Raw genomic sequence first — 27128 nt, 5'->3', positions numbered from 1 at the left:
AGATAGAAGACTAATAAGAAACTTATACATGAACCAACAAGTAAGTGTTAGGATAGGGGAAGAACTGACGGAAGAGAGTGCAATTGGAAGGGGAGTTCGACAAGGATGCTGCCTCTCGCCAACACTATTTAATGTCTATCTAGAAGAGATAGTGAAAAAGAGCCTACATGATGATGATGGCATTTCGGTAGGAGGTAGAATGATTAGATGCATAAGATTTGCAGACGATATGGCCCTTGTTGCAGAATCTGAAAAGAAAATCAATAAAATGTTAGGAAAAAATGAGAAGGGGCTTTGAAGAATATGGGATGAAAATAAATGTTAGAAAGACAAAAGCCATGGTGATTGGAACGAAGGGGTCAGTGTCAAATATAAAAGTAGGAGGGGAGAAAATAGAACAAGTGAATAGTTTTCGATACCTGGGTAGTGTTCTTAGTAATGACATGAAATGCGAACGTGAAATAAAAGCAAGGATAGGAATGGCGAAAGAAGCCTTTAAAAGAAAGAAAAGTCTGTTTTGTGGGACCTTGAACAAAGAGTTGAGAAAAACACTCATAAAATGCTTCGTGTGGAGTGTTGTGCTGTATGGGGCGGAAACGTGGACATTGCGTAAGGGTGACGAAAATCGACTGGAAGCCTTCGAAATGTGGGTGTGGAGAAGAATGGAAAGAGTTAGTTGGGTCGAGCGGAAAACGAATGAGAGAGTGTTAGAAATGGTGGGTGAGAAAAGAACACTTTTAGATATTATTAGGAAGAGGAAGAGAAACTGGTTGGGACATTACCTAAGAAGAGATTGTATCATGAGGGACGTCCTAGAGGGTATGGTGGCGGGAAAGAGAGGGAGGGGGAGAAGGAGACTACAATTAATGGATGATATTAAAACAGAAAGATCATACGCGAAGACGAAAAGGTTAGCGGAGGACCGTGGAGCATGGAAGCTTCTCAGCTGCGGCAAGTGACCTGCCAATAAAGGCAGAATACCTATGATGATATGATGATGATGATCTATAGTGACCAACGCAAATACCGGAAATGGTTGATTTCTACCACTTCCGGTTGGAATATAAGCTTCAAAAGCGAACTCGGTTTCACACTTTTCACACACTACATCCTGACTAAATTTGGTGGTGATCCAAATAATTTTTGAGATCGACGGACGGGCAAGGTAAATTCTAGCTTACTTAGAAGCTGAGCTTTTATGGTTTGCATTGAGTCACATGGAAGGGCGTCTAGAATGTGACTATTTCACACCATCAGGCGATTCAATGGCCGTACCTCTGTAACGATGCATTTCCCGACATATGGTCATGTGAACTTTTTTTTTACACTTGTCTACCCATACGAAATGCACCCCTGAAATTTTTGCCGTACTTTTTTGTTACATCCTGTATATAAACAAATTTTGGTAATCCTAACTCCTTAAGAAGTGTTCAGGTATATAGTTTGCTCATATTCAACCGATACCTTGTTTAAAATTACATAATAAAAGTAAAACAATCTTTTAAAGAAAATCAGAATATTTATTTAATCCCAACATCTATATATATATATATTTATATTTATATATACATGTAACAAGAATTTTACAATATATTAATTTATATTACATCTGGAAATAAATATTTTGTTTTTTGTAAATACAAAGTAAAGACTTCGTCCTGAGACAAGACTCATCACACACGTCTTTGATAGTTTACTTTTTTCCATTTTTTTTATCAGAAAAATATTTAATGACTTTTTTTTTCTCACTATGAGTCACGCAAAAAAACATCCATTGGACCATTTATGAAACGTACGTATCAAACTTCCTCACTCATTAGTTTTGGTTTTGTCCAACGTAACAACATTATCTCTTTCATTGTCGTAAGGCAACAAAATAACTCCATAAACATACATTATATATAATATATAATATATTAAACTCCTTCTGTACAACCCTTTTTCAACATGTCTATCCTATATTCTTAACAAATATTTAAGACGGTCAAAAACTGTGGGCAACATTTTTTTTTTCTCTCGTTCATTTCACACCACATCAGAAGCTTCAAAAATACTTTATTTTTGTCATTTATTTTAGTCATTATAAACACTATATTTTTTTTTTCAAATAAATTATAGATCATTGCGTCACTTACTTTGCATCAAGAAATTTTAAGTTGGCCCATTTATTAGCATTATCATCAGCTGCCAGCTATTTGCAGAGAAACAAAAAAAATCCAATTTCTAAAGACTTAAAACAGCTGAAAAATAAACACTTTCCGAATAAGAACGCGCAATTTTAAACAATGGGAAAAATATGGTAAGTGTCTGAATAAATATTCACCAACTGTGCAGCAATCCATTTTGTACCTTCGTATATATATGTTTATTATTATTATTACTATTATTATGAAAAAACAAAAGCTACAGGCAATAATGTTTAGTCTTTTTCTGTGCTGAAGTGCTGTTAATATCCAAAATATGTTAGCTTAGGATTGCAACACCGTATATCTACACAAAACTGTTTCAGTTGAATACGTATATGCATATGCTATACACCACTTACACTTTTCCCCTTCATTTTATTTATAATACATTGGCGTGCTGAGAGAACAAAATGCTAAATAAATGTGTCAGCTCTAGTTTGTCTTATAAATACATTAATTACATAAATATCTCTTTCTTGTTTTAATTGTGTATTTTTTAAATATATATAACATGCAATGATTTATTTTAAAAAATATGTAACTCCATAAAAAAAAGTGTCTAAATTTGGTGATTTTCTTAAAGTAAATTACAAGGCATAGTTATCATTTTATTTCTTAAACAAAATAAAAAAAGAAAAAAAAAAGTATTCTTTCCTGAGAATATGAAACACGTTTTAGGCAAAACAACTGCCTTACCATACTTTCCCAAGTAGCAAAATAACATCTATACATCTGAGTTCGCTACATGATTCTCTAACAATTTAAGTCCTTGCTTTTTCATGTTCGTAATTCTATGATAGCACCAATTTTTCTATGATCCCAGTCATACAAACTATGCACCGTCATCAATATCTATATTAGTCGATATCAAAATGCTACTTAGGAACTGTACATTTTTTTTAAACCTTCATATACAAGCAAGTGTATCTCATTATATAGATATGTTTTCAAAATATTTATTATTATTTTACAGAAATACTAATCAGAAAATACTTGCTTCTTTCACAGCTATATCTATGTGTCTATTAATTTCTTGTGCTAGCAAAATAATTCTATAGGCTCTTCTAGTTTCTTTTTTCCTTAAAATGGAATTACATATTACGTCACACTAAGCTAAGCACAAAACTTGAAACGAAAAAGAACTATTTTTCTCATTTTATAGTGTAACAATTAACATCTCAAAAAACAAATAGCTGTTATTAAACAGCTTTTGCACAAATTGCACAGCAGATGTAAAAAAAAAACAATTAGAAATATTAAGTTACCGTGTGTAAAAGCTGGTACAAAAACTGGACCAGAACAAAAATGTAATGACGCCAACTTTAAAACTCTGCAAGCATTTATTTTTATATAAATCTTTCCTTGTTTTTGCGTTATTGACTAGTGAACTAGAGCCAGTGGAAAGCCAGGTCACCACTTCTCTTTATCATTAACACGTTCCATTTTCTCAATTCGATTATACTAAGAAAATATGAGAATTTTTAACACACAAAACAATGTTTCATACATTAGGTTCAATGTTTTTCGATCACATGTTTATTTAAATTACAATTATACTTAAAAAAATCAATAATGGAAGACCTTATCACATGCAAGTGACACGTCACTGTAACATTAAGTTTGAACATACACAAAATATAACTTATTTTGTTCCTTCTGAAATTAGTCAAAAAAGAAATTCTCTCCCTATTTAAAATCTGATGAGAACAGTTTTTGAAGCAGAAAATTGGACACAAAACTAGATTGAATGGCATACATGTAATTTTTGTTACGAAGCATCAAATAAACGAATTATAGAGTAGAAAAAGGGCATTAAAAAGTTTTCTTATTTTAATACGAATATAATAGATGAGGCATATATATATCAATTATGTTGTCCGGTATAATGCAGCCTTTTATGCATAGAAATACAGTACATGAGCATTGAAAACGCATTACGTCATGTTGAAATAAACAAGTCACTTATAATTTCTAATATTTGGCTACTAATATGCACACATATATAAATGTAGGTAAAAATATACCGCCTCTGTTTTCTTATTTACTTTGAACATCGGTTATAGATATATTGTTTAGCTAGAAGGAATAGAAGTCTTTGAATTGGCAACTTTTCAACCTATATAGAATTTTATTTATTTATTTATTTATTTATTCATATTTTGAGTCAAATAAACGATAAATCACTGATCAAATGATAATTCTGCTGAAACTTATGGTATTAATGCTGATTTGTTCTTCCAGTATCAACAATCATCACGTAATGATTACACAACTACACGTCGTTGTTGAGACAAAAAAATAACTGATTTTACAATCGTCAGTAAAAATATATGGGTACCCCGATATTGGTTCTTTGACAGTTAGCTTCGGAACGAATTGATCTTTTTGTGCTGTCCAAGAATAGTGAGAATGTAATACGTCAACAAGTTCATTCCTTCGGAAAGTTTTAACGGAAAAAAGAGACATAAAACAGGAATGTATTCTTGCTAGCGCCTACACAAAGAGAATTATAATTAAACCTGTCCTTAGGCTATATATTCCTTAAATTATAATTTTGATAGTAATGAGAAAACAAAATTTTGAGATATTAATAACTATTTTAATAGTGAAGAGAGCACTGCACTGGAAAGACTTTTTCGTTTGTTTGTTTGTTTGTTTATAGCTACTTTCGTGTAAAGTCTCCATCTTGAAAATAAGACTGGCATCCGACTGTTTGTCAGTGTTATCAGAAAACAATTTCATGAACAACACTGTACTGTACTCTCTAATATTAGTGATAAGGCCTTACTTCTCAATTGCACAATAAACTGTTTTCCAATATTGGTATATTGATGAATTGAAAGTACATAAATTTATTGATACTTACATGACACTTATGGTTTCATTTTTTACGATTAAACAACACATGTTTGAGGATTTACGTCGTGTTTTATTTTAATTTACATTTGTTCACCACAGTCGTTCGTCTGAAGTCTCTTTTCACTTCAATTCGTCACCTATAAGATATTATTTTATAGTCGCACATGGCAATAGATATGTTAGTAGTAAACACATTGTTCACCGATTATTTAATTATCTCCTTAGTGGAGTTTGTTCAATTATTATTTGCACAATATTTAAAAAAAAAAAGCATTCCGCCATTTGCAAACACTATTTGTTTTTTCAAAGTTTATTAGAATTTGTTTATATGCTTTTTGTTAAATATGTCAGAAGTATATAATGTTATAATGGTTACTACGTTATAATAACACGATCCATGGCTTTGGATTGGACAGTGTAACAAAAAAAATACTGACTAAGGCTTCAACACACACTGTATTTTAAACTATAATGTGTTCCAGTTTCGGATATCTACCATATTCTTCATCAGACACTATGTAGACACTACATCTGTGGATTGGATAGTGTCTATATAGTGTCTGATGAAGGATATAGTAGATATCCGAAACTGGAACACATTATAGTTTAAAATACAGTGTGTGTGTGTGTTGAAGCCTTGGTCAGTATTTTTAGTTACTACGTCTTCATGATCCTTAGCTTTGTTTAAAAACAAGTTTCTTTGTTTTCTAGAAAACTCTTCCTTCCTATTTTGTTTCCTTTGCTTAAGTGAATCTTGATTTTTCGTTTCATACTAAAGACGGTCTAGGACAAGAATAAATTAAATAAATAAATTTAAAAAAGAAAACATGGAAAAACTATTTTTAAAAATTTGCACTACATTAATTTCACACAATTATTCAGCTATCTTCAAGCCTCAAAATTTCTACTAGTTTCTTCAAGATATAACATTAACAAATTAAAATCCTTCACTTTTTTTCTTTCTTTTTTTTTTAACTTCAATTGAAGGGTAAGGGGAAAAAAGAAGGAATGTCACAAAACTGCATTTTCGAGAAAACGGTGTTTTAATATTGAAAACCGCGTGAAAAGAATAGGGTTAGTTAAGTCTTTAGCCCCCTTTTACATGGACATTTCTACATTTACGCATGCATGACATATACAGTCAAATAGTACCAAGAATCACCAATAGATACGACAAAGCACCCGAAAAAGCACACACATGGACATTCCTTGTTTTTTCCCCGTACCCTTCAATTGAGACTATACCTTCATATAGAGATCTAGGCCTCGCGTCACCTTTATCTCTGAGTTATGTATAATTATTTTGTAATATTGCAATTGTTAATGTAAAAATTGGCAAAAATTATGGAAGATGGCGGACGAATCTCTGTCCCGGAACTATGTTGAGTAAAGATGTTCGTCGTTTTTGATCTAAATAACACGTTAATTTAAATACCAAGCTCTCAATATGACAAGCTTGACTAAACTAGTAAAACAACAAGCGAAACCATCATTGGGAACAATTATAAATTAAAATATTCAGGATTGTTTTAAAGTTGTTTAATCATTTTTTTTTAAATATTATTTATAAATATTGCTTTTTTTATGTAGATAAACCTGGTTTTCCAGAGAAAAATAATGATATTCCAATTCTTATTTCGTCATAATAGACCAAACTAGTGTCCTGTATCTTTTCGCTCAAGAATTTAACCATACTTTAATAATACTGGAAATTTCAGTAGGTCAAACAGAGTTTTAAAAAGTATGAAGGATACCTGTATTGCTGTGCACTATTTGTTTCATACGTTTGTGGTTGAATAAATAACTATTGTGACATAAATATAATGAAAAGCTTTTAATAATGATACAAAAATAAATGAGAATTGCATATTTTTTTTTTTTTTTTTTTTTTTATCGCGACTGTCAAATATACAAGGTTAGTATGAATGATCCATTTGTTTTCAAAAGGCTATATTTTCAAAAGTACAAACATGGGAGAGATATATGAAACTAACAGCAAACTCACGTTCTCTGCACCCTGGTGGTTCTTTTCCTTACTTTCTTCTGAAAGCGCGATGCACTGCTATGACAGACGAACGTCTCGCATATTCTAACATACAAAAGCTTTTTTTTTTTCTTGCTTTACCTACATTTCGGACAGGTACTAAATTCGTGCTGCCACCTGGTGCCACGTAGAATACACAATTTGGTGGGTTCGCGGTTATTTTCTTATATTTCTCATGTTTGTACATGTAACACTTTTGAAAATATGGTCTTTCGAAAACGAATGAAACATTTATGGTAATCCTGTATATTTCTATGCACACTTAACGAAAAGTTTATTCTCTTTAATGTTTATTTTTCCTAATACCAGCATTTCAAACAAAACCAAACCAAAAATAGTTTAACACTTTGAATAGTCAACAGCTCATATAGGAGAAATTTCAAAAATTGGATTTCTAACAACAATTTGCCACAATCTTAAAAGTGTGACGTACCTTTTTGAAGTGTAACATTTGTACGTACATCCCTTGCACACGAAAGTTATATTTACTATAAATTACTAGTTCACATTGATTTTCCTGCAACAGTGTGCCTAATATCACTTTCCACATAGTTTATTTTTCTTTTTAAACAATTTTATTTGCATTATTTTAAAAAAGATTTTTCGTAAACTGAACTATTATTCTATCGGTATGTTCTTTAGTGTCCTGCTTATGGTAACACACACCTGTACATACCTTAAACATTCTAACATCGCATAGTTATTCTTGATTTTTATAGAATGGGTCACCATTCTCAACGTTAAATTAAAGAGTCTAATAATACTAGTTACAGGCCATATAAACTAAAGACATAACTTATGAACATATCACTTAAAAAACAAGGTTTTATCATTTGTTTTATATCTCTATAATACAATAAATATTATATTTCGTTTCACACTTGTCTGCAATAACCGTAACAATTGATCATTTTTACCATTCATATCTCAAAACATAAATACACGATGGTGTTAGAATATCAGTATCGCATGGGGATCCAATTATTATCTCTGTAGATAAATCAGAAAGTTGAATACTTTCGTTCCCAAACATTCATTTTCTTTTTTCCAAACACTCACCAACATACATACACAACAACAACAATCATTCGGAATCTATGGAACTTACATCGAAAATAAACATAATTGGAGTCGTGAAAAATTGTAAACTATACACAATGCACATCAGTCTTCGAAACAGATTTAAAAAATTATAGTTATTGAGAAAATGAAATCACATGGAGTTGTAATCTATGTTACTTGCCCTCTCCAACAGACATTATGCTCAATATTATGAACTCTGGAATGTAAATGCTGGCGGGCATGTTTTCTTTGTTTCCATTCTTTTATTCTAGTTTACAAGATTCTTAGTTACTGAAGACAAATATTAATTATCTACTGCATTGAAGAATTTATTATTTTAATTATTTTATAGCTTTCCTTCTTTAAGTTGAGCATTTCGTATATATAACGTCACTGGAACATTTACAGTCCATTCTACTAGAACACGTAAACAACTAGTCTGAGTATACGACATTTTTACATGTAAATATTCTCAAGAAGAGAAAACATGTATGTACAGAGAACAGGGAGTAGCATTTACAATACAGGAAATTTTAATAATAATAATAATAATTGATATAGTGCGCATGTGATATACTCCTTACTATTTGCAGAAAATTATTATTTTTTTTCTAAATGCTTGGTTGCACTCAAGAACAGGGAAAATGTTTAACAGTCTACAGACGATCCTAAGAATGAAAGCCAAAGGATGCCGAGCACAACAGGTAAGAATAATTGCATTGTCTTTTCTGTGGTCTTTCAAAAGCATTCGCCATTCATAACAAAATAACTCGCATTTGACATACAAAAACGTCAGAAAAAAAATGTTTTTTTTTTTTTTTTTTTTTTTAAAGGTTTGATAATAAGCTCAGATTAAGTTTTATTTCCTTATTTTCTTTAATCCAGCTGAATGGTTGGCAATCTCTTCGTTTTTTTGTGAGTTCGAGATCGTTTCTTTTTCTTCAAACAGTCATCACCGTTCACACTCTTATCACTACCACCTGAGGAACTTGTGTTATCAAGCTTTCTTTTCCGGGAACGCGTAATCGGTCCTTCGTGCCTGTTCAATCGGGACGATGACGAAGACGACGCTTCACTTGGATAGGCCAGCCTGTCGTCATTATCACCACCACCACCACCCGGGGGTTTGGTCAGTATGTCACTAGAAGTACCAGGAACTGTAGTAGTTGCATTCACAGCGTTGCCACCGCAAATGGTATAGGGTTCAAAATCGAAGCCAGTGGGACTACTCACACCAACACAACATACACTATTGCTACTGGAAGACTCGGCTTCTGACAGACTGGATAAGTACTCCTGCACTTTCGCGTCATGATAACTGAAGACGTTGTCTTCACTGGTGACGCGCTTGCTTGGTGTGAAGCCAAAGGAGGAAGTAGAAGCTGATTGGTCAGCTTTGGTTGGAGTTTGGATTGAGGATGTCCCTACAAGAAAGAACACAATTTCAGTGAGTATATTATGATCATGTAAATTCAAGAGTAAGCATTATCGAACAGGAAAGCAACAAACAACAGTCACACATTAACCTATATACAGGGTGTCTCAAAACAACACCGACAATGTTTGGGAGGTGATTTCTGACACCAAGTTAAGACAAAAAGTATTGACCAACCTGGGTGCAGAAATCCGTCATTTCGGAATTATAGGCTACCGAAAACATGAAAAACATGAACTTTAAAAGGGACCTACGGTAGTCGGGTCAAAACTTCACTGAAGAACTAATATGTGCGCTATCCAAAAATACATGTTTCAGAATTCTGCGGTACTCTCACAACAATTTTTATGGAGGAAGTTTGGTTACGGGATATAATTTAAAGTACTCACCAAACTCCTCTATAAAAATTGTTGCGGAAGTACCGCAGGATTCTTAACCATGGATATTTGGATAGGACATATACCAGTTCCTAAGTGAAGTCTTGACACGACTACGGTAGATCCCATAGTATTGAAGATATGGCAGCCTTTTTCATGTTTTGGCAGCCTATAACTCCGAAAGGAAGCACTTGTGCATCCAGGTTGTTCAATACTTTTTGTCTTATCTTGGTGTCAGGAATCACCTGCGAAACGTCAGTGTTGTTTTGAAACACCCTGCATATATGCAATACTAAAACAAAAATTCCATAAAATGTTACATTAACGACTTGAATGTTTAAAACACAAGCTAATATCCGCACATCTCACAAGAATATTTCTACATAGACGGTGCTCTATGTTGTCCGAATATCCTATCTATAATTTTGAAAGCCAATGATGATTTGAGGCACATGCATTATCATTGAGGCACTCTGCCAATTCATTTATAATTCGAAAGATTACACGGAAGTTTGCATTTTACATACAACATAATATAATATTGTGTAATGAAGCCAGAGCCTAGAGGCTTGGGTTCCCCATTTTGTGTCTTGCCTTTTTTTTTCTTCTTTTTGGCATTTATTATTATTATTATTATTATTATTATTATTATTATTATTATTATTATTATTATTATTATTATTATTATTATTTATTTATTTATTTATTTATTTATTTATTTATTATGGACAAGCCAAAGCAAATGGTCAAGCAAATCCTAGCATGAATTGCTGGATTGATGTCAAATACAAGAACTCAATTCTCAAACAGTAGTGAACACCTGTTCCGTTTAATTGGTTAATCACAGTTTTGATGTGAAAACTAGCCTTGTATTTGCCACAAATAAGTTTCTTATTACTGAAGGTGGATTATATTATAATATATATATCTATATATATAAAAGAGAACGCACAAATCCTTTGTTACCTCATCACGCTAATACGGCTGAACCAATTTCTTTTATTTTTGGGGGGTTATTAGGATTTGGACCCTAGATGGTTTTTATCATATCACTTTAATTTTTAATTACCAGTGTCTTGAGATAATTGACCATTCAAGTGTCCATAACGTACAAATCCTTTGTTAGTTCATCATAGGTAAAAATAAACGTATTTATATGCAACCCGCATGACCGTGTAACTCGGCGGGTTAACATAAATGACAGGCGATATAATGTTAACATTTACTGCAATCTACTATGGTTTTTATCATATCACTTGAAAGCGAAAACTTCCGGGGTGACCGCAGCGAAGCGGGGCGGGTTAACATAAATGACAGGCGATATAATGTTAACATTTACTGCAATCTTCTATGGTTTTTATCATATCACTTGAAAGCGAAAAAGTAAAAATTATCTAAGTAACAAAGTTTATTGCGTTCCGGGGTGACCGCAGCGAAGCGGGGTGAACGCTGCTAGTATATATATATATATATTAACAGATGTAGAAGGAAAATCACGAAATAAAGATAAAAGAGCTAGTTGCACTGGAATTGCAAATTTATATATTGAGATTGAAGCTCGATATTGAATTCTATAAAAAGGATTAACATCTTTCCTCTGCCTGTGTGTTTGCTTTATCTTTCACTAACATAATAGAAAAAAAAAAAAAAAAAAAAAAACAGATACAACGTGATTGTATTTGTAGTGTCTAGATCTTTCTACGTAGAGTGCTCCTTCCCGCAAATAATGCGATTACACGGGATCGCAAATTGCCTTGGGCCGTCCCTGGTTCCAGACTTGACACACACTCGCTATTAAGGTCCACTAACATCAATTAAGCTATCCTTTCGTGTCAAAATACCCCTTGACTGATTCCCCTCCCCTCCCCCGATCACATTAAAATTTAATTCCTGGTGCTGTGGTTTTAACTTACGCTAGTGACACTTTCTACTGTACAGAGTTATTTCAAATGTTTCACTTCGTTACTCACCAGAGGAACTGGACGTAGAAAAGTTACTGGAAGCGGAACTGCTTCGAGCATCCGTTGAGGACTTTTGTTTCCGCCTTCTTTGGGCAAGTTTTGCATTGAACACATCCTGAAAAATCAAACGTTGCACATTTAATAAAGAAAATTATGAGACAAGGACAAATTTTTGTTGCTCAAAAATGTGCCAGAGATGTTTTGTTGCTATAAACAGTTTTTTAATGGACTTTTTACTGTTCTTTTAGGATATTTAAGTTTATTCTGACTTAATCTGATCAACCTAGTCTCCTAATTAGGTCAAATTAACGAGATTTATCAAAGTATCCAAGCCAGGGGCGTCATTTCAGACTTCGCTTGAGGGGGGCAAGAGCACCACTGATATAAGATTTTCACGTTTTGTACTAGTATATTAGTATACAATCGATTAAAGTATATGTATCCCTCAAACTCTTGGGGGGGCAATTGCCCCCTCCTGCCCTCCCCAAATGACGCCCCTGATCCAACCGATAAATACTGTAAAAAAAAATATATAAATGTGAATGTCTTTATTTACCTGTAGCCTGAAGCCCTCCCTTTGAGCTCTATGGAATGCATTAAACGCCTGTTTGACGGCAATCTCAGCGGATCGAGCCGAGGAACCCGCCGTCAGCACATCAGGAGTCATCAGGGGCGTCGACGAAATGACATTTTTACCCTGCAACCATTCGTTCGTCAGGAGGTCGTTCATAGTCAGTCTCTTTTTTGGATCAACAGTCAAAAGGCCTGAAAAAAAAAAATAAATAAATAAATAAATAAAATATCTACAAACTAGTAAACACGACACAAGGTTACAATGGCGCTTGCTATATCTAATAACGTAAAAGGAAAGCAAGTACCTACTGGAAATTATTAGCAACTTTTTTGCATTTTTATGAAATGTAATAAAATGTATTTTAACTCTTAAAGTAGTAGAAACCTAGCAGTATTGATGAGCTTATCTTTTCAGCGGTAGAAGATAGGTGAAAATAGTGTAACGTCTAACACGGTGTAAACATATTCAGCTGGCATGACGGTACGAAATGTGGCTTTCTGTTATACAAGTGCAGAGACAGTGGCAAAATGTACACAGACTCCGCTCTTCAATTAAACGAATAATTAAAATAATTATTTACTGCATCCTTAGACTACATACTATTGGACTAATGGATTTTACAAAAGTTTGTGGGTGGTATAGAAAATAGACCTATTAGCCTTCTCCTCCCATTACATGCATTGAAACAGATATTTTCTCCGAAATCCGGTGTTGCTAAGAAATTCGAACTGTTTGATAGTTCTCGGCCAGAATGAGGGGTGAGTAAAAGCTGATCTCTGTCACTTGAGAAAGGAAAATGAAATGAAATTAAATCTTTAAGTTTTACGTTCCACGGTTATGCCGGTTAGGCTAAAGGAGACGGTGATGATGAGAAATAAATGAAATGGTGGAGTGAAGGAAGTGGGAGGAAACGGGAGAACCCCGAGAAAACCCACGAGCACGGTGTTTGTCCATCACAAAGTCCATACGGCGCGAGCTAGGAACGAACCGGGAACCCCAAGCACCGGAGGTGAACGCTCTACCGCTGAGCCACCACGCCCCCACTTGAGAAAGGAATGCAATGTCTTAAATGTTTTAGCGAAGAAATAAGTAGCCTGGAAACTCAAATAGTTTGTGTTGTTTTGTTATTTGACACTTTCAGTAGTAAATCTTTCTCCTCGCGTTAAGAAGGAATGAACCATATACATGCAGTTGGTCAGTGTGTTTATTTTCAGAGCATCAACCTATCGTTAGCGAGGGGGATAAAAAGAGATACGGCAACGTCTTTGGACACACGTTAAGTTACAATGTCACTAGTAAGTGGACTGTTCCGACAGTTCCGAAATACCACTCATTGAGAACCATCTTGTTGTTGCGAAAACTGTATCAAATTGTGCGTGTAATAACTACAACCAAAATTAAAGATTTGAGAAACAGTATAAAAACTATTTTCCAGATGTCTTCTAAGTAGTTTCTAAATTAGAGAATATTATGTTGAATAATATAAAGATTTTTTTTCTATGCATATAATAACTAAGTATATATTTATTTTATATGAAGAAAAGAAAATTAGTGCTATTTCTCTTATGTAAATTAACCAGTATCCTTAGTTTAGAATATTCCAAGAAATAGATTAACTATATGACTATGAGCTCTATTTGGCTTGAAAGAAAAAGAACACCGAACAATCTAGTTCACTGCTTATTTCAAAAAAAAAAAGAAAAGAAAAGAAAAAAGAAAAAAAGAAAAAGAAAAAAGAAAAAAAGAAAAAGAAAAAAAGAAAAAAAAAGAAAAGCTACCTTTCGTTACATGTTTCGCCTGGGACGAGACATGTGACCATGCTTCTGCATTGAAGTTGAATTCTCCTCCCTTAATTCTCTGCATAATAGCTGCAGCACTGTCATCCCTACTTCTTGCATGGAATGGTGCTCGTCCAGAAAGCATAGTATACTGAAAAATAGACAATAACCACCTTATTTATTATCTAAGAAATATTGAAAGAGTAAGATATCAAATTTCTAAGTTAATTTGCAAAATTTTAATTTGACTCAGCACACAAACATTTAAAAGATTTACAACTACACATTTAGATTTGCTGAATATTGTAAAATTATTGTAAAATGAAACCATAACTACTACTACTTCTTTCTCTCCTCAACGATAGGTTGGTGGGCAACATAGAAGGGTTAAAAACTTTTCTCTCACTTGGGAGAGCGGTTTTATATTTTGATAAGATCTCTCCTTCGTAACTGCATCTAAATATTCTGTCCTTGGTCTTTCTCTTCCTGGTTTTCCTTCTGCCTTTCCCTGTATCAAAACAGTGATCCAATCCGAGTGCCGAATAAGACCAAACATGCTGTTATTTCTTTTCCCTATTATCTTCACGATCTGTTGTCCTTCATTAGCTTCTTTTAGTACGTCTCCATAGCAGACTCCATACTCTTGACCAGACATTTCTTTCTTCCTTTCTTCTATATTGTGAAGACAGACGGTCTCGAAAGCTTGGCAGTTAGTCTGTTTATGAGTGGTTTTGTCCATAAGTACCATTTAAAGTATCTTGTAGTTTTACTTTATTTCGACAGTAAATTGCCCTTGAGAATTACAAGTAAAATTTTACATTCTCCACAGAATTCGGTTTGGGAGTAAAACCTGTATTTTTTAAGTCTCCTCTTTGAATATTCAACTGTTACGAACAAGATTACAAAAAACATATATATAGATACAGCCCTGAAAAGAATACTTACTAGAATAACACCTAAACTCCAGAGGTCGCAATTTTCATCATAGCCATCGGCTCCCCTGTTAAATGCCTGCTTCAATACTTCAGGTGCAGCATAGTACAGAGTAAAACATGGAGTCCTTAAGGGCTCTTTCTCTTGTTTCAGTCTTGCAAATCCAAAATCCACTATTTTAATTTCTGCACAATCAGATTCATCAACAAAAAGCAAATTCTGAAATAGAAAGTAATTACAATTATATAAAGGAGAGAAAATAACAATGGATAACATTAATAATAAACACTCGAAACATTCACATTATAGCAAAGTTTCCAAATAAACTTGGCTTAATAAAAGTTACCCACTGCTTGAGATACAAAACATTTCGTTACACTGGAATTAAGCCACATATAGTTCCGATTACATAAAATACAAAACTTCATGAAGTTGGTCATTTTCAACTGTTAAGTTTTTATATACCGTTCTCTAACTCCGTTACCACCAAAAAAAAAAAAAAAAAAAAAAAATGTTTACATAAAAACTAAAGAACACACTGTATGTTCCGTACTCTTATTTTCATTAAACATTTATAAATAACGAATTAAAAGAATAATACGCCAATATACTAAGCAAGTTATTTATTATAGGCCGATTGTTTGCAAAATCTTTCATATAGTGCAGAAATGTTATAGGTCGACAATTATGATAGCATAAATTGTGTCCACAGATTTCTGAACTGTAAGAGAAGGCCTGAAAACAAGTGTGTGAATAGGATTTAAGCAAAAGAAGCATTTTATTTAAAAATCTCTGAGAAATTATACAAGTATCATCGAATATATTGAATATTGAAGATAAAGAAAGACTGAACATATATTTAGAAATAAAGATATGTTTCAATGTCTACAAAGAGGTGGCTCAGTGGCAGAACTCTTACTTCCTGTGCGTGGGGTCCGTGGTTCGATCCTCGACCAAGTAAGTTTGTGGTGGACAACATCGTGTCCGTGGGTATTCTCGGGCTACTCCCGTTTCTTCCCACATTCTCATTCCACAATTCTTCCATTATCATTCACTTGTCTTAATTATCCATCTCCCTTAGCCTAACGGACATAATCGTGGGACGTTAATTAAAAAAAAATGAAAGATTTAATATAGAGAGATAATCCATGCCTCATTTCTAATTGTTTTTAATGGTAATCGAAGTAAGAATTCTGAACAAGTAGCTCACAGGGAAAGAAGAAGGGGAAGATTACTCCATAACCTCCACACCACTATCTGGCTGGAACTATTCTTTTTTTTTTTTTTTTTTTTTTTTAAATAGTATGTTTAAAAAGTTTCTTTCTAAATTTCCGATATGGCTCACACTTTTTCTTTGCTTTAGACAATAAACATATAAAAATTGAGAGAAGACTAAGTAAATGTCTTAATCAAGAAAATGCAATGTAAGAAAATGTTCCACACAATAACGTACTAAAGTGAATTACCTTTCAAAAATTTGTCAATAATTTCTGTATTGTATTCGTGTTTAGATTACACAACATCCAGAAGTAGATGAGTAAGACTGCTTCTTAATTCCTTTATATTTTTAAGAAAATTAGTTCAGTGTTTCTCAAAGTATGGGTCGCAGGCCATTTTTGGTGGGTAACGAGAAGTTTAATGATTTACAAAATTTAATAGCTTTGAAATATACTATCATTACGTAGAATGTGAATGTGTATTTGAATAAAAGTAGGTGGGGCACAAAATACTTTTTATTATTTCATGTGGGTCACAGTAACAACAAATTTGAGAACCACTGGTCTACAATATTTCCATATCATGAAATAACTTTTTTTAGCTGACAGAAAATCGAACTAAATAATAATAATAATAATAATAATCCATTCGAGTGTGATTGGAAAAAAGTTTCTATGACATAATAATTTAAAAAGGTTAAAGTACCTGGATTTATTTTATCTGGAGAAAGAAAAAGTAATTACCTCTGGTTTCAGGTCCCTATGTACAACGCCTCTTGAATGCATAAAGCTAACTGCAGAAACAAGTTTTCTCATAATTTGACTAGCTTCGCTTTCAGTAAATCTATCTTTCTTGCGAATTCTTTCTAGTAACTCTCCACCTTTAAGTAGTTCCAATACTAGGTAAGTGTGAACCTGAAATACAATGATAAAATAAACTGCATTATGGAAAAATACAAATAATAAATACAGGTATAAACGTATGTAATACACTTTATTAACACATTAAAAAAAAAAAAAAAAACAGTAAGCTATTCATAATTCTGAAGTCCATTTCGTTAAAAAATTATTTATTTATGTCTGTATAACTTACCTCATCGTGGTAGACTTCATGCAATTGTACGATGTTCGGATGTCCTTGGCAGGCTCGAAGCAAGTTAATTTCTTGCGTGCAGTCTATTTTGCGGCTAACAATTTTTACTGCATATTCTTGACCTGTTTGTCTATGAACACATTTGCGGCAAACTGAGAAGCTACCATCACCCAGGATACCTTCCCGAAAATCAATGTCGTAATTTTGGAAAAACGGGGAATCCTGGAACAGAAAGAAAAACTAACATGATTCATATTCATTAAGTAATACTGAATTTACGTTCAGGAACACTGTACTTACATTACTATGATTTTCCTTTTTTCTTAAGGTTTAAGATGAGCTATGTACAGTATTTGAATAGGCAAAAGTGTTGACTACAAGTATGAGAATAATTCTCGACATAAATACACTTTACTACTACAGAACATGATTGCTTTCTCTTTCTACTATATTAAATTACCAGAAAACTTTCAACAAAATTGTATAATAGAATGTACTAGCGTTGTCCTTGTATCTGACTGTAATTACCACCATATGGCAGAAGGGGATAAAATGTTACGATCTGGGAGCCGCGGTGGATCAGTGGTAGAGCGTTCACCTTCGGTACACAGGTCCTTGGTTCGATGCCACCTCGCGCCAAGTGAACTTTGTGGTGGACAAACACTGTGTGCGTGGGTTTTCTCGGGGTTCTTCCATTCCCTCCCACTTTCTTCATTTCACTATTTTCCTTCATTTCTCACCATCACCGTCTCCTTTAGCATAACCGGCATAACCGTGGGACGTAAAATTTAAAAAAAGTCGTTTCTTCTGATCTGGGATGCTTTTTGATAGTTTCACTTGCAAAAGTAGCCTTAATGTTGAAAATGCCGCGTCCCACTCACAACATAACATTATACTGAAAATTTTAATTAAGTAACCCCTTGTTTAAGTATTTTTACACTCACCACTTTTTCAAGAAGTCGCGGTAGCTCAGTGATAGAGCGTTCACCTCTGGTGCGTGGGGTTCCTGGTTCTATCCCAGCTCGCGCCAAGTGAGTTTTGTGGTGAACAAACACAGTGTGCGTGGATTTTCTCAGGGTTCTCTCGTTTGCTCCCACTTTCTTCATTCTACCATTTCATTCATTTCTCATCATCATCGTTTCCCTTAGCTTCGGTTTTTTTAATTTTTTTTTTCTTTCTTTCTCGACAATCTACTTTTTGCTATTTTCTGGTTAATAGCTTTCGCTACAGAGATTCTATGTTGCTACATGCTACGAAAGGGTCTTCTGGTAGTGTCTGCAGCCTGCTTTGGCACTGGTAGTTTAAAAAACACCTAAATGAAAGTAATGACCAAGCCCCTGATTCGATGCTCCACAAACTTGACAACCAACAGCTATACTTCCACCGTTCACAGGTGATGATCGACTTTCCTTCACAGTGTAAGCCTAAGATTGAAGAAAATGAAATTTCTAGCTTTAGGTCTTAGGTGTGTTCCGTAAGCTACCGGCTACAGGAGACGGATGATTAATTAATGATGTTTAATTAACGAATAATTGTGAAATAACTGCGAAATGATTATCTGGGGAAAAAACCGAGACAACCCTGAAAAAACTCAAGGATACAATGTTGTCGCTGCACATACATGACCTGGGATCCAACCACGGACACCTCGACCAGAAGTAAGTGCTCCAGCACTGAGACACCACGTTCCCCTTCCTTCCTCCACAAACAAATCTAAGATTATCTTTGCCCTTAACGGAATGGGTAACTATTCGTTATGGACTTTTATTCAAAAGATAGAAACAGGCTAACCATTAAGTGATCCAGAACCTAGCGTATCTTCCATACTTAACAGATAAATCTATAAATCACATGTTAAGATACTACATGATTTACTGCTATCAAAAGCTATTAGAAAAATATTAAAAGCTTTATATCGAGTGAACTCCGTATACATTAGAAACATGAATACTGAGAAAATTACAGAAAAATGAAGTGACAGTGATTGAGATGTGATTCTGGAGGAGAATATTTCGCGTATCAGAAACGAAGTAACAAAGAGGTATTTAAAAATAAAAATAATAATAAAAAAAAAAAAAAACGGAAATCAATGCACTTTGGATGTGATGGAGAAAAAAAGAGAAACTATGACTCGTCATTTGATTGGCCCCTTGAAATGCATTAATATACTGGTTTAAAAGAAACTTATACTGCTACTTAAAAAAACTATCATGTAACTGCACTTCTGTATGACACCAAAATAAGAGCTTCTTAACTATACTTTCGTTTTCCAATACTATTTCTTTTCCTACTTTTTCCCTTTTCTATCTGATGAAGTAGTAGCGGAATTGTTTTTGGTTTAACTATTTCATGGTTAAGTTATTTGTTTTCCATTCCCACTTCAAGTTTCCTTTGTTTTAACTCTAATACGGCACCTACATGAATACTTCACACCTAATTATATATTCTTCAATTTTTATTTTCTATTAGTTTTCCTTTCCTATCTGACGAAGCAATTAGCGAAAGAGCTTACGATTTATTCTGTTTTTTGGGTGTTTCTGTTCATGTTTTCACTATTTTATGGTAATATACATACATATATAATCTTCCCCTCTATGTTGCTCAGCAAGCTTTAATTACGAAGCGACGATGACAATATGGTTACATTTAATGAACTGAGCCTCTTCACTTAAATCTTTGCCTTATTCTATAGATAATAATATAATTGTAATACGAAAAATTTGTCTCAGATTTTTATTTAATTGGTATTACGAACCACCATAGTTCCTTCGTGGTTGTTTCAAGATATAGTACGTAGCCTGAAACAAGTTTTACCATACGGAAATAATTGGTAATACAGTGGAGAGCAGAGTGTGTAATGTTTCTCCTCAGTGAAATTTGGAACCACCTGACAGGCTTGGTTAAGCAGGTACTATATTCCAGTTTTAAAGCAAACTAATCAATTAGTAGTACGTTTATTAACAAAGTTTGCTTGCCCTTTCATTTTAATCAGAAAACATTTGTTCTGCTAAATTCTAAGCTAGCCCTGTAGTGATCACCAACACTGCAATACTTAATTGCTGATTTTCTAGTGATTTCTGTGAGACAAAGACAAAGTTGGTGAAAACGTGAATCTATTTGTGCAGCCCAAGCTTTTCATTAGCGTCGGACTGTAGACGTCAGTAGGACTGGTTGCCGAAATCACTACTGAGAATATAATAATCCGATTAGGATTCTCAGGGCACGTAATAGCTGAGTGTTAATTAATAGAATGAATTTCTAATTACTACAATTGGATGCATTATACAGGGTGGCCCAAAAGTAGGTATACAGTACCGTACTGCATTTTATATCATTTCTTATTGTTATCCATCAGGTAGACTTAGTTTCTTTTTTATTTGTTTTTAGTGTGGTTTTACTTACATCTTAAGCTCGGAAGAGCCGAAGCAAATAAATTTATAAACTAGAATGTTATACTGAATCAATGCAGGGGTGTATCCCTACTTTTGGGGACACACTGTATATTAACGGAAGTAAAATTCTTAGCAACAAGTTTCCTTTAAATAAGCTGAGGAAGAGGTAACTTGTGCCTCGAAACCGCTCGTAGATTGTGTACCTTTGGAAGTTTTATAAAATATACCAACGTGGTGATATAACATATTATTAGCACTCTGGTATGTTATTTGATAAACTGAAAAAAGTTTAATACATTTGATAAAATGAAAAGAAGTTTAACCCTTTAATGTTACAGTGCGAATATAGACGTAAAATTTTTAAACATAAGGATAATACGAAAAGAAAAAGAACCTTAAACCATTGGTATTAGTAAATATTACATTAGCACAATTTCAATGATAGTATTAATAGTGGTGTACACTAAGATATCTACCATTAGTGCAAGAACGTCATATTACGACTCTAAAATTGAAGATGCTACTATGGAGATCAAGTTGAAAATTGTATTTCCATTTTATTTTGTAACTGATAACGGGAATGGCATCTCGTAATAAACCATAAAATTATCCTTCCACTTACAGTCTGTATCTTCTGTTTACAAACAATTCAAACTTATATAGACATCATCTTCAGTTTTTAAGGAACAAAAGGATATAAAATTTTACTTATTTCTTTTTCCCCATTTTTATTCCTTCAAAAACTTGAAAGTGAAGCCTGTACTAAGTTCAAAACGTGATTATCGTTTGTAAAAAGATAAGAACAGTAAGTACAAAGGTTATTTTATGTAATCGAAGTACAAAGGTTATTTTATGTAATCGATTCACAATTTTAAATTTAAAACTTAAAAGTTAGATAAGATTTCGAACAACATTAACCTTAAATCTGCAGGCGACGATATTCGTGGTGCTTGGTCTTTTATCAGGAGAAGGACGGAGAAGATCATCACTGATCACATTTTCACTGAATAATATGGAGGGCGATATGTAGGAGTATCCCTAAAATTCAGATACAAAAAGACACATTAATGTATGGAAGTAAAAAAGCACAACTACAGATTCTAGTATTATTGTGCAAACGAGACACATTTTTATTATATTTTCCTGGTGCCCTATTTTCCAACTGAACTGCTGAAATTTTGGTGAATTGATTTGCCACCTTCTTCCAAGACTGTAGCTAGAAGTGGGATCAGGTTTAAGAGACTTCTGGATTTATTATGAGCATTGATTTCGATAATGCAAAAACGGTAAGACATAATCGAGATGAGGCTTTTTACAATCGATTCAGCGTTCTGGGAATGAGTTTTGCCTCGATTTTCATGTATCTGCTGAAACCGGAAGTGGAAAAAATTTACGATTTTTCGGTTACAATACTGACTGAATAATGGCTAAAACGGAAATAGTTATCAACAAGCAGTTTTGGATTCCGTGTGGATTCAATCCCAACAATATGTTTCAACTCTGATTTTATCGTTTTATTTCAACTGGAAGTGACACATCAATAACGACTTCCGGTTTAGTGTTAATCTCCATAGAGCACAAACCATAAGAGATAGCAAGTAATGGCGCTTTGATATAGATTCAGCGTCCGAAAAACAGATTCTACCTTTGATCTTATTCCTGTATTGCAACCAGTAGTTGTAGATACAGAAGTTTGAGTATTGAATTCGTATAGTTTGGAAGTCTACGGTAGCTACACATTGTGAAACGACTCTCTTCTTCTATGACGTCACCAGTTTACTATCTCTATGTATTGCTAGTTTAATTTTTGCACCAAGAATTCAGTAACTCGATTCAAAAATAGGACACTAAGGAAGTATGATTAATACTTTATATAACAACAATAGATCCTAAAATCTGCAATGATATCAATCACTCTAATAAAACATGCACTATTCTGCAGGAGCATAAAAATATTTACCAGTTTATCAGCATAACACACTTAATTAATTGGTAATCATTGCAGTGAATCATGTTTCCAAAGAACTTATTTTTAAAATATCTTTGATTCGTTTGTATTTCAAACGTAAGTATTTCTATATGATTTATTATTGCTTGTATAAAAAACTGGGCACATTTTTAAAATAGTAATTCGTGATATTCAGTACAAAACAATTTATTTCCCCAAAAATTATCTGCTTAATATCAACACATCGATATTATAATATATCTGTTCCACCCATGCAGAATTTTACCGTTCCACTTTGATCAATCTTTTACATCCACCACTTTAAATTGATTTTTTGAAATAACTAAGACACATTTTATGAGAGAGTAATATGCTTAATATATAGTTAAAACACTACTTAATGCGATTCCAACAAAAAGAACATCATAATATTGCGCCTATCTCTATTAAGGTTCATCAAATAAATAAACTACGGGAAATAATAGTAGTAATAATATTAGGCTTTACTTTTCGCCTAATCCTATTAAGCTTCCTAAATTTATTTGAACCAAACAATAACCGTAAATATGATTGCGAAGTATGCGACAGTTTAAAGGCACGATCTTTACAAATGCTATATATTCAAAACATGGCAATTTTATTATGTAATAAGAAAATAGCTCAACTAGGCATAATTGTACCTTAAATATCTTATCAAAATTAGGAGGCACTACAGCAGGAGAATCTGTTGGCGTCATTCTCGTAAATTCGTCTGAAAAATTGCTCACATCTAATTCATCTGTAATCTTTGGGACGAATGGAGCAGGGATCTTCTTTTCAGCCAAATCATTCCAATTTACGCTCTGTAATGAAGACATATTGCCATTAGAAATCCATCCTATATGTATATAAAGGATATGAATAACAGCTAAAGGCTACATTTTTCTTCGTGGCACGAAAATTAATGGCAGTAAGTCAAATTCCACTTGATAATGAGTGAGTATATGCTTCATATAAACTATTAAATAAAAAATACAAGACTAACATTTCCCAGTGATTACACTCTATGGCAGTGATGGACAAACTATTTCACGCCGGTCAGATACGGCCTCCTGAAAGGTCCTATCCAACCCGCGACATAATTCTTAATGTAACAAATGAAAAGAAGCATAGGGTATCTTTGAAAGTGCTGTATTAGAAAGAGTCTTGCAATTTCAACAATTAAGCCATTTTTAACAATGAAGAAAATTCTAAATAAAAAATCGGCACGGATTGTTGCAACTTCGATGTGTTATGAAGTTCCTTCTCTAAAAATTTGAAGTCTGTAGTGTAGAAATTTGTAAAAGAAACCGTGAATTTTTGCGAAAGATAAGAAAAAAAAAAAAAAAATTGAGAGAGAGAGACGAGGAATGTAGTGACATCTATCGGCAAAACTTGTCCCTCTAAATCAACCTTAAGAGTTTCTCGCAGCAGTAATTGCTTCCTTCTACTCCCCGGTAGCAAATGTATGAAAACTCTAATGTATCGTGTGTACATAAAGGAAGTAAATCTGTACAAAGAACAACATCAAGTCAAATGTTCACTACACATTACACTAACATACTATCGACCACACCAACTTTATCAATATTTTCGGTAGTTTCATATCAGGTATAGTGTATTTAGAGGAATATTTCAGGTTTCACTTCGTAAGGTTGATATTATGCTTAAATTTGCTTATCATCGTGACATGTGTTTGACATAATTTGAAGAAAAAAAAAAAAAAGATAAGTAACCAAGAATATGGAAAATGTACCTTAAAGAACGGATGCCTCTTCAGTTCCTCGGCATCATCAACTCCACCACCTAACCTCTTACGAGGGTCTTTGATCAAAAGCTTAAAAATAAAATCTGCAACCTCAGGAGATAGATCGTCTGGTATTGGTGGATCAATCTCTAGGATTCTCCTGAAAATATTAGAGAGTTATACAAAAATAAATAAATGAAAATTAAAACACTTCATGTATAAAGTAGAGAAAATTATTGAGAAAACACAAGTTTCAGCGAACGAATATTATCATGAAGATAGATAGATAAATGAATAATAAAAGAAAACGGTGTAACATCTTATGCGCTGTATTACACAGAAAAGACACTAAATTCAAATAAGAGAGTGATGAACTAATGGATAAAATTAACATGGAGACGAAGAATTTGAATCAAAGAAAAATGAACTAATTTAATGATTGCTTGCAATAATTTAAAAAAAAAAAAAAGCAAACAATACATGACCAGAAATCGATTCTACGCACCAAAGATTAACATTTTATTATTAAGCTACTCGATCCCCAAAGCCTAAAAGTAAATACAACAGTAAATACTTGGCATCATTCTTCAAAATAACAAACACGTACAAGCTTTGTTTTTGCTGTATATATACACATTTTGCTTGTGATGAGTCAAGTGTTGAGAATCAGTCAAATTATAATAATAGAAAACAATATGACTGAATGATCCACTTAAAACAGCAATGAACAGATTTTCGAGTTTACATACTTATTTTCCTTAAATTAAACTCATCTATTACGTATTAGCTACAGGTACTTCTTTTTTAAAAAAAAAAAAAAAATCTAATATTGAAAATACTTAAGAATAATTAACAAATATGACATTTGTTATGTAGTATCCTTATTATTATTATTATTATTATTATTATTATTATTATTATTATTATTATTATTATTATTATTATTATTATTTTTCACTTTTCCTTACCTACGTTTTCTTTGGAACTTTAGACATTATGATTGACTCGGATGATACTACAGGTAACTTTAGACAATATGATTGACTCTGATGATTCTACAGGCAAATTTATACAATACGATTGGCTAATAGACTATAATTTACTTCAATGTGTTTCGTACAAAATGACATTCAATATGCAATTCAATAATATTGCTAAGATTACTAAAAGCGATTAAAGTTGGAGTAACACTGAAAGTTATAAAGATTATTTTAAAAAATGTAATATAAAAATACAAATAAAATAAAACATTAACTGAAAATAAATGTCTGAAATAGACTAGTTACTCGTACATTTTAACTAATTATTTAAATATGTTTCCATAAGTGTTCATTTTTAAACCCTCAAATAGGACTAAGTGATTCAGTTTAGTTAGCATGGCTCTAAGTAAGTTTAAAGAATAGAAATGAAAATCTGAATTTGTCAAAACTCTGAAGCCGACTTATTCACAACAGTTGCAAGATCATCACCCAGTTTCTTCATTGTAAATAATTTACATTTCTCTTCAAACTATTTTCCAATATCTTGTAAGAAAAAAAAAAAAAAAGTTCGTTACATCAAGTCTACCACTCTTGAAAGAAACAATTTAATATTTCCTTAGTAAAATACACAGTTTCTAGTTGGCCCCGCCTGAAAATTTAACACGCTCTAATTAGCAACGAATTAACTCTATGGGATCCCTTTCCTAAAATTATCTCAAAATAAGGTCTTACCTGGATATTTCTTGTTGTGAATTTCTTTCTCCCTCAACAGTGAATGGAGAAGCACCAGTCAACAGTTCATACGTCAGAACACCTACACTCCACCAGTCCACAGCCTAAAAGATATTAATGAATCACATTAAATATTCTGTATTTAATTTACAATCACTTATTGTAAATTAGCCACAACCTTTTAAATAATTTTTGCTTCACAAAATCTTCATTTTCATAGCTAAATATTAAGTGAAAAATTTTCTTCCACCCCCCCCCCCCCTTTCCTATATATAAAATTTCATAAGCAGACAACAGAAAAATGAAATTAAATCTTTAAGTTTTACGTCCCACGGTTATGCCGGCTAGGCTAAAGGAGACAGTGATGATGAGAAATAAATGAAATGGTGGAATAAAGAAAGTTGGAGGAAACGGGAGAACCCCGAGGAAACCCACGCACACGGTGTTTGTCCACCACAAAGTTCACTTGCCGCGAGCTGGGATCGAACCAGGGACACCTGCACCAGAGTTCAGAAATCAATTTTTACCAAAACTATTAACTTTCATTTAACAAGAAGCTTCCCTACATTACATTACTTTTTGCTACCTGATATTCGACTTTTGAAATATTCAAATCGCCATTGAAGATGCATTACCGCTATCAAATAACACTCAAGTTCAGTCTCCTGATCGTCGGATAACTTTTAAAATGGAATGGACTAGGACAATGTATTTCAAAATAACATTTTTTTTTTTTTAAAGGAACTGTTGTTTAAAATAAACTAAAAACTGTTGTATTTATCATGACAGTGA

At 33.1% G+C, this 27128-nt stretch overlaps 1 protein-coding gene across 1 annotated transcript in view; it reads right to left on the bottom strand.

Moving 5' to 3' along the window:
* Positions 1–1499: 1499 nt before the first annotated feature.
* The window catches only part of LOC145660697 (ribosomal protein S6 kinase alpha-5-like), a 172073-nt gene continuing 146444 nt past the window's right edge, over positions 1500–27128 (bottom strand). The window contains exons 7-17 of the mRNA XM_081726049.1: positions 26337–26440; positions 24634–24784; positions 23540–23701; positions 21830–21949; positions 17520–17741; positions 17171–17341; positions 15222–15428; positions 14277–14427; positions 12481–12689; positions 11934–12039; positions 1500–9575 (exon numbers count right to left, since the gene is read on the bottom strand). Coding sequence (XP_081582175.1) covers positions 9028–9575; positions 11934–12039; positions 12481–12689; positions 14277–14427; positions 15222–15428; positions 17171–17341; positions 17520–17741; positions 21830–21949; positions 23540–23701; positions 24634–24784; positions 26337–26440 — 2151 coding nt within the window. The 3' untranslated portion in view covers positions 1500–9027. The remainder of the gene's footprint in view (positions 9576–11933; positions 12040–12480; positions 12690–14276; positions 14428–15221; positions 15429–17170; positions 17342–17519; positions 17742–21829; positions 21950–23539; positions 23702–24633; positions 24785–26336; positions 26441–27128) is intronic.

Source organism: Thermobia domestica, chromosome 9, assembly GCF_964235325.1.
Source record: "Thermobia domestica chromosome 9, izTheDome1.hap1.1, whole genome shotgun sequence".
In the NCBI taxonomy this organism is placed as follows: domain Eukaryota; kingdom Metazoa; phylum Arthropoda; class Insecta; order Zygentoma; family Lepismatidae; genus Thermobia; species Thermobia domestica.
The sequence above is the reverse complement of the archived record's forward strand: the minus strand, read 5'-3'. Positions and strand labels throughout refer to the sequence as shown.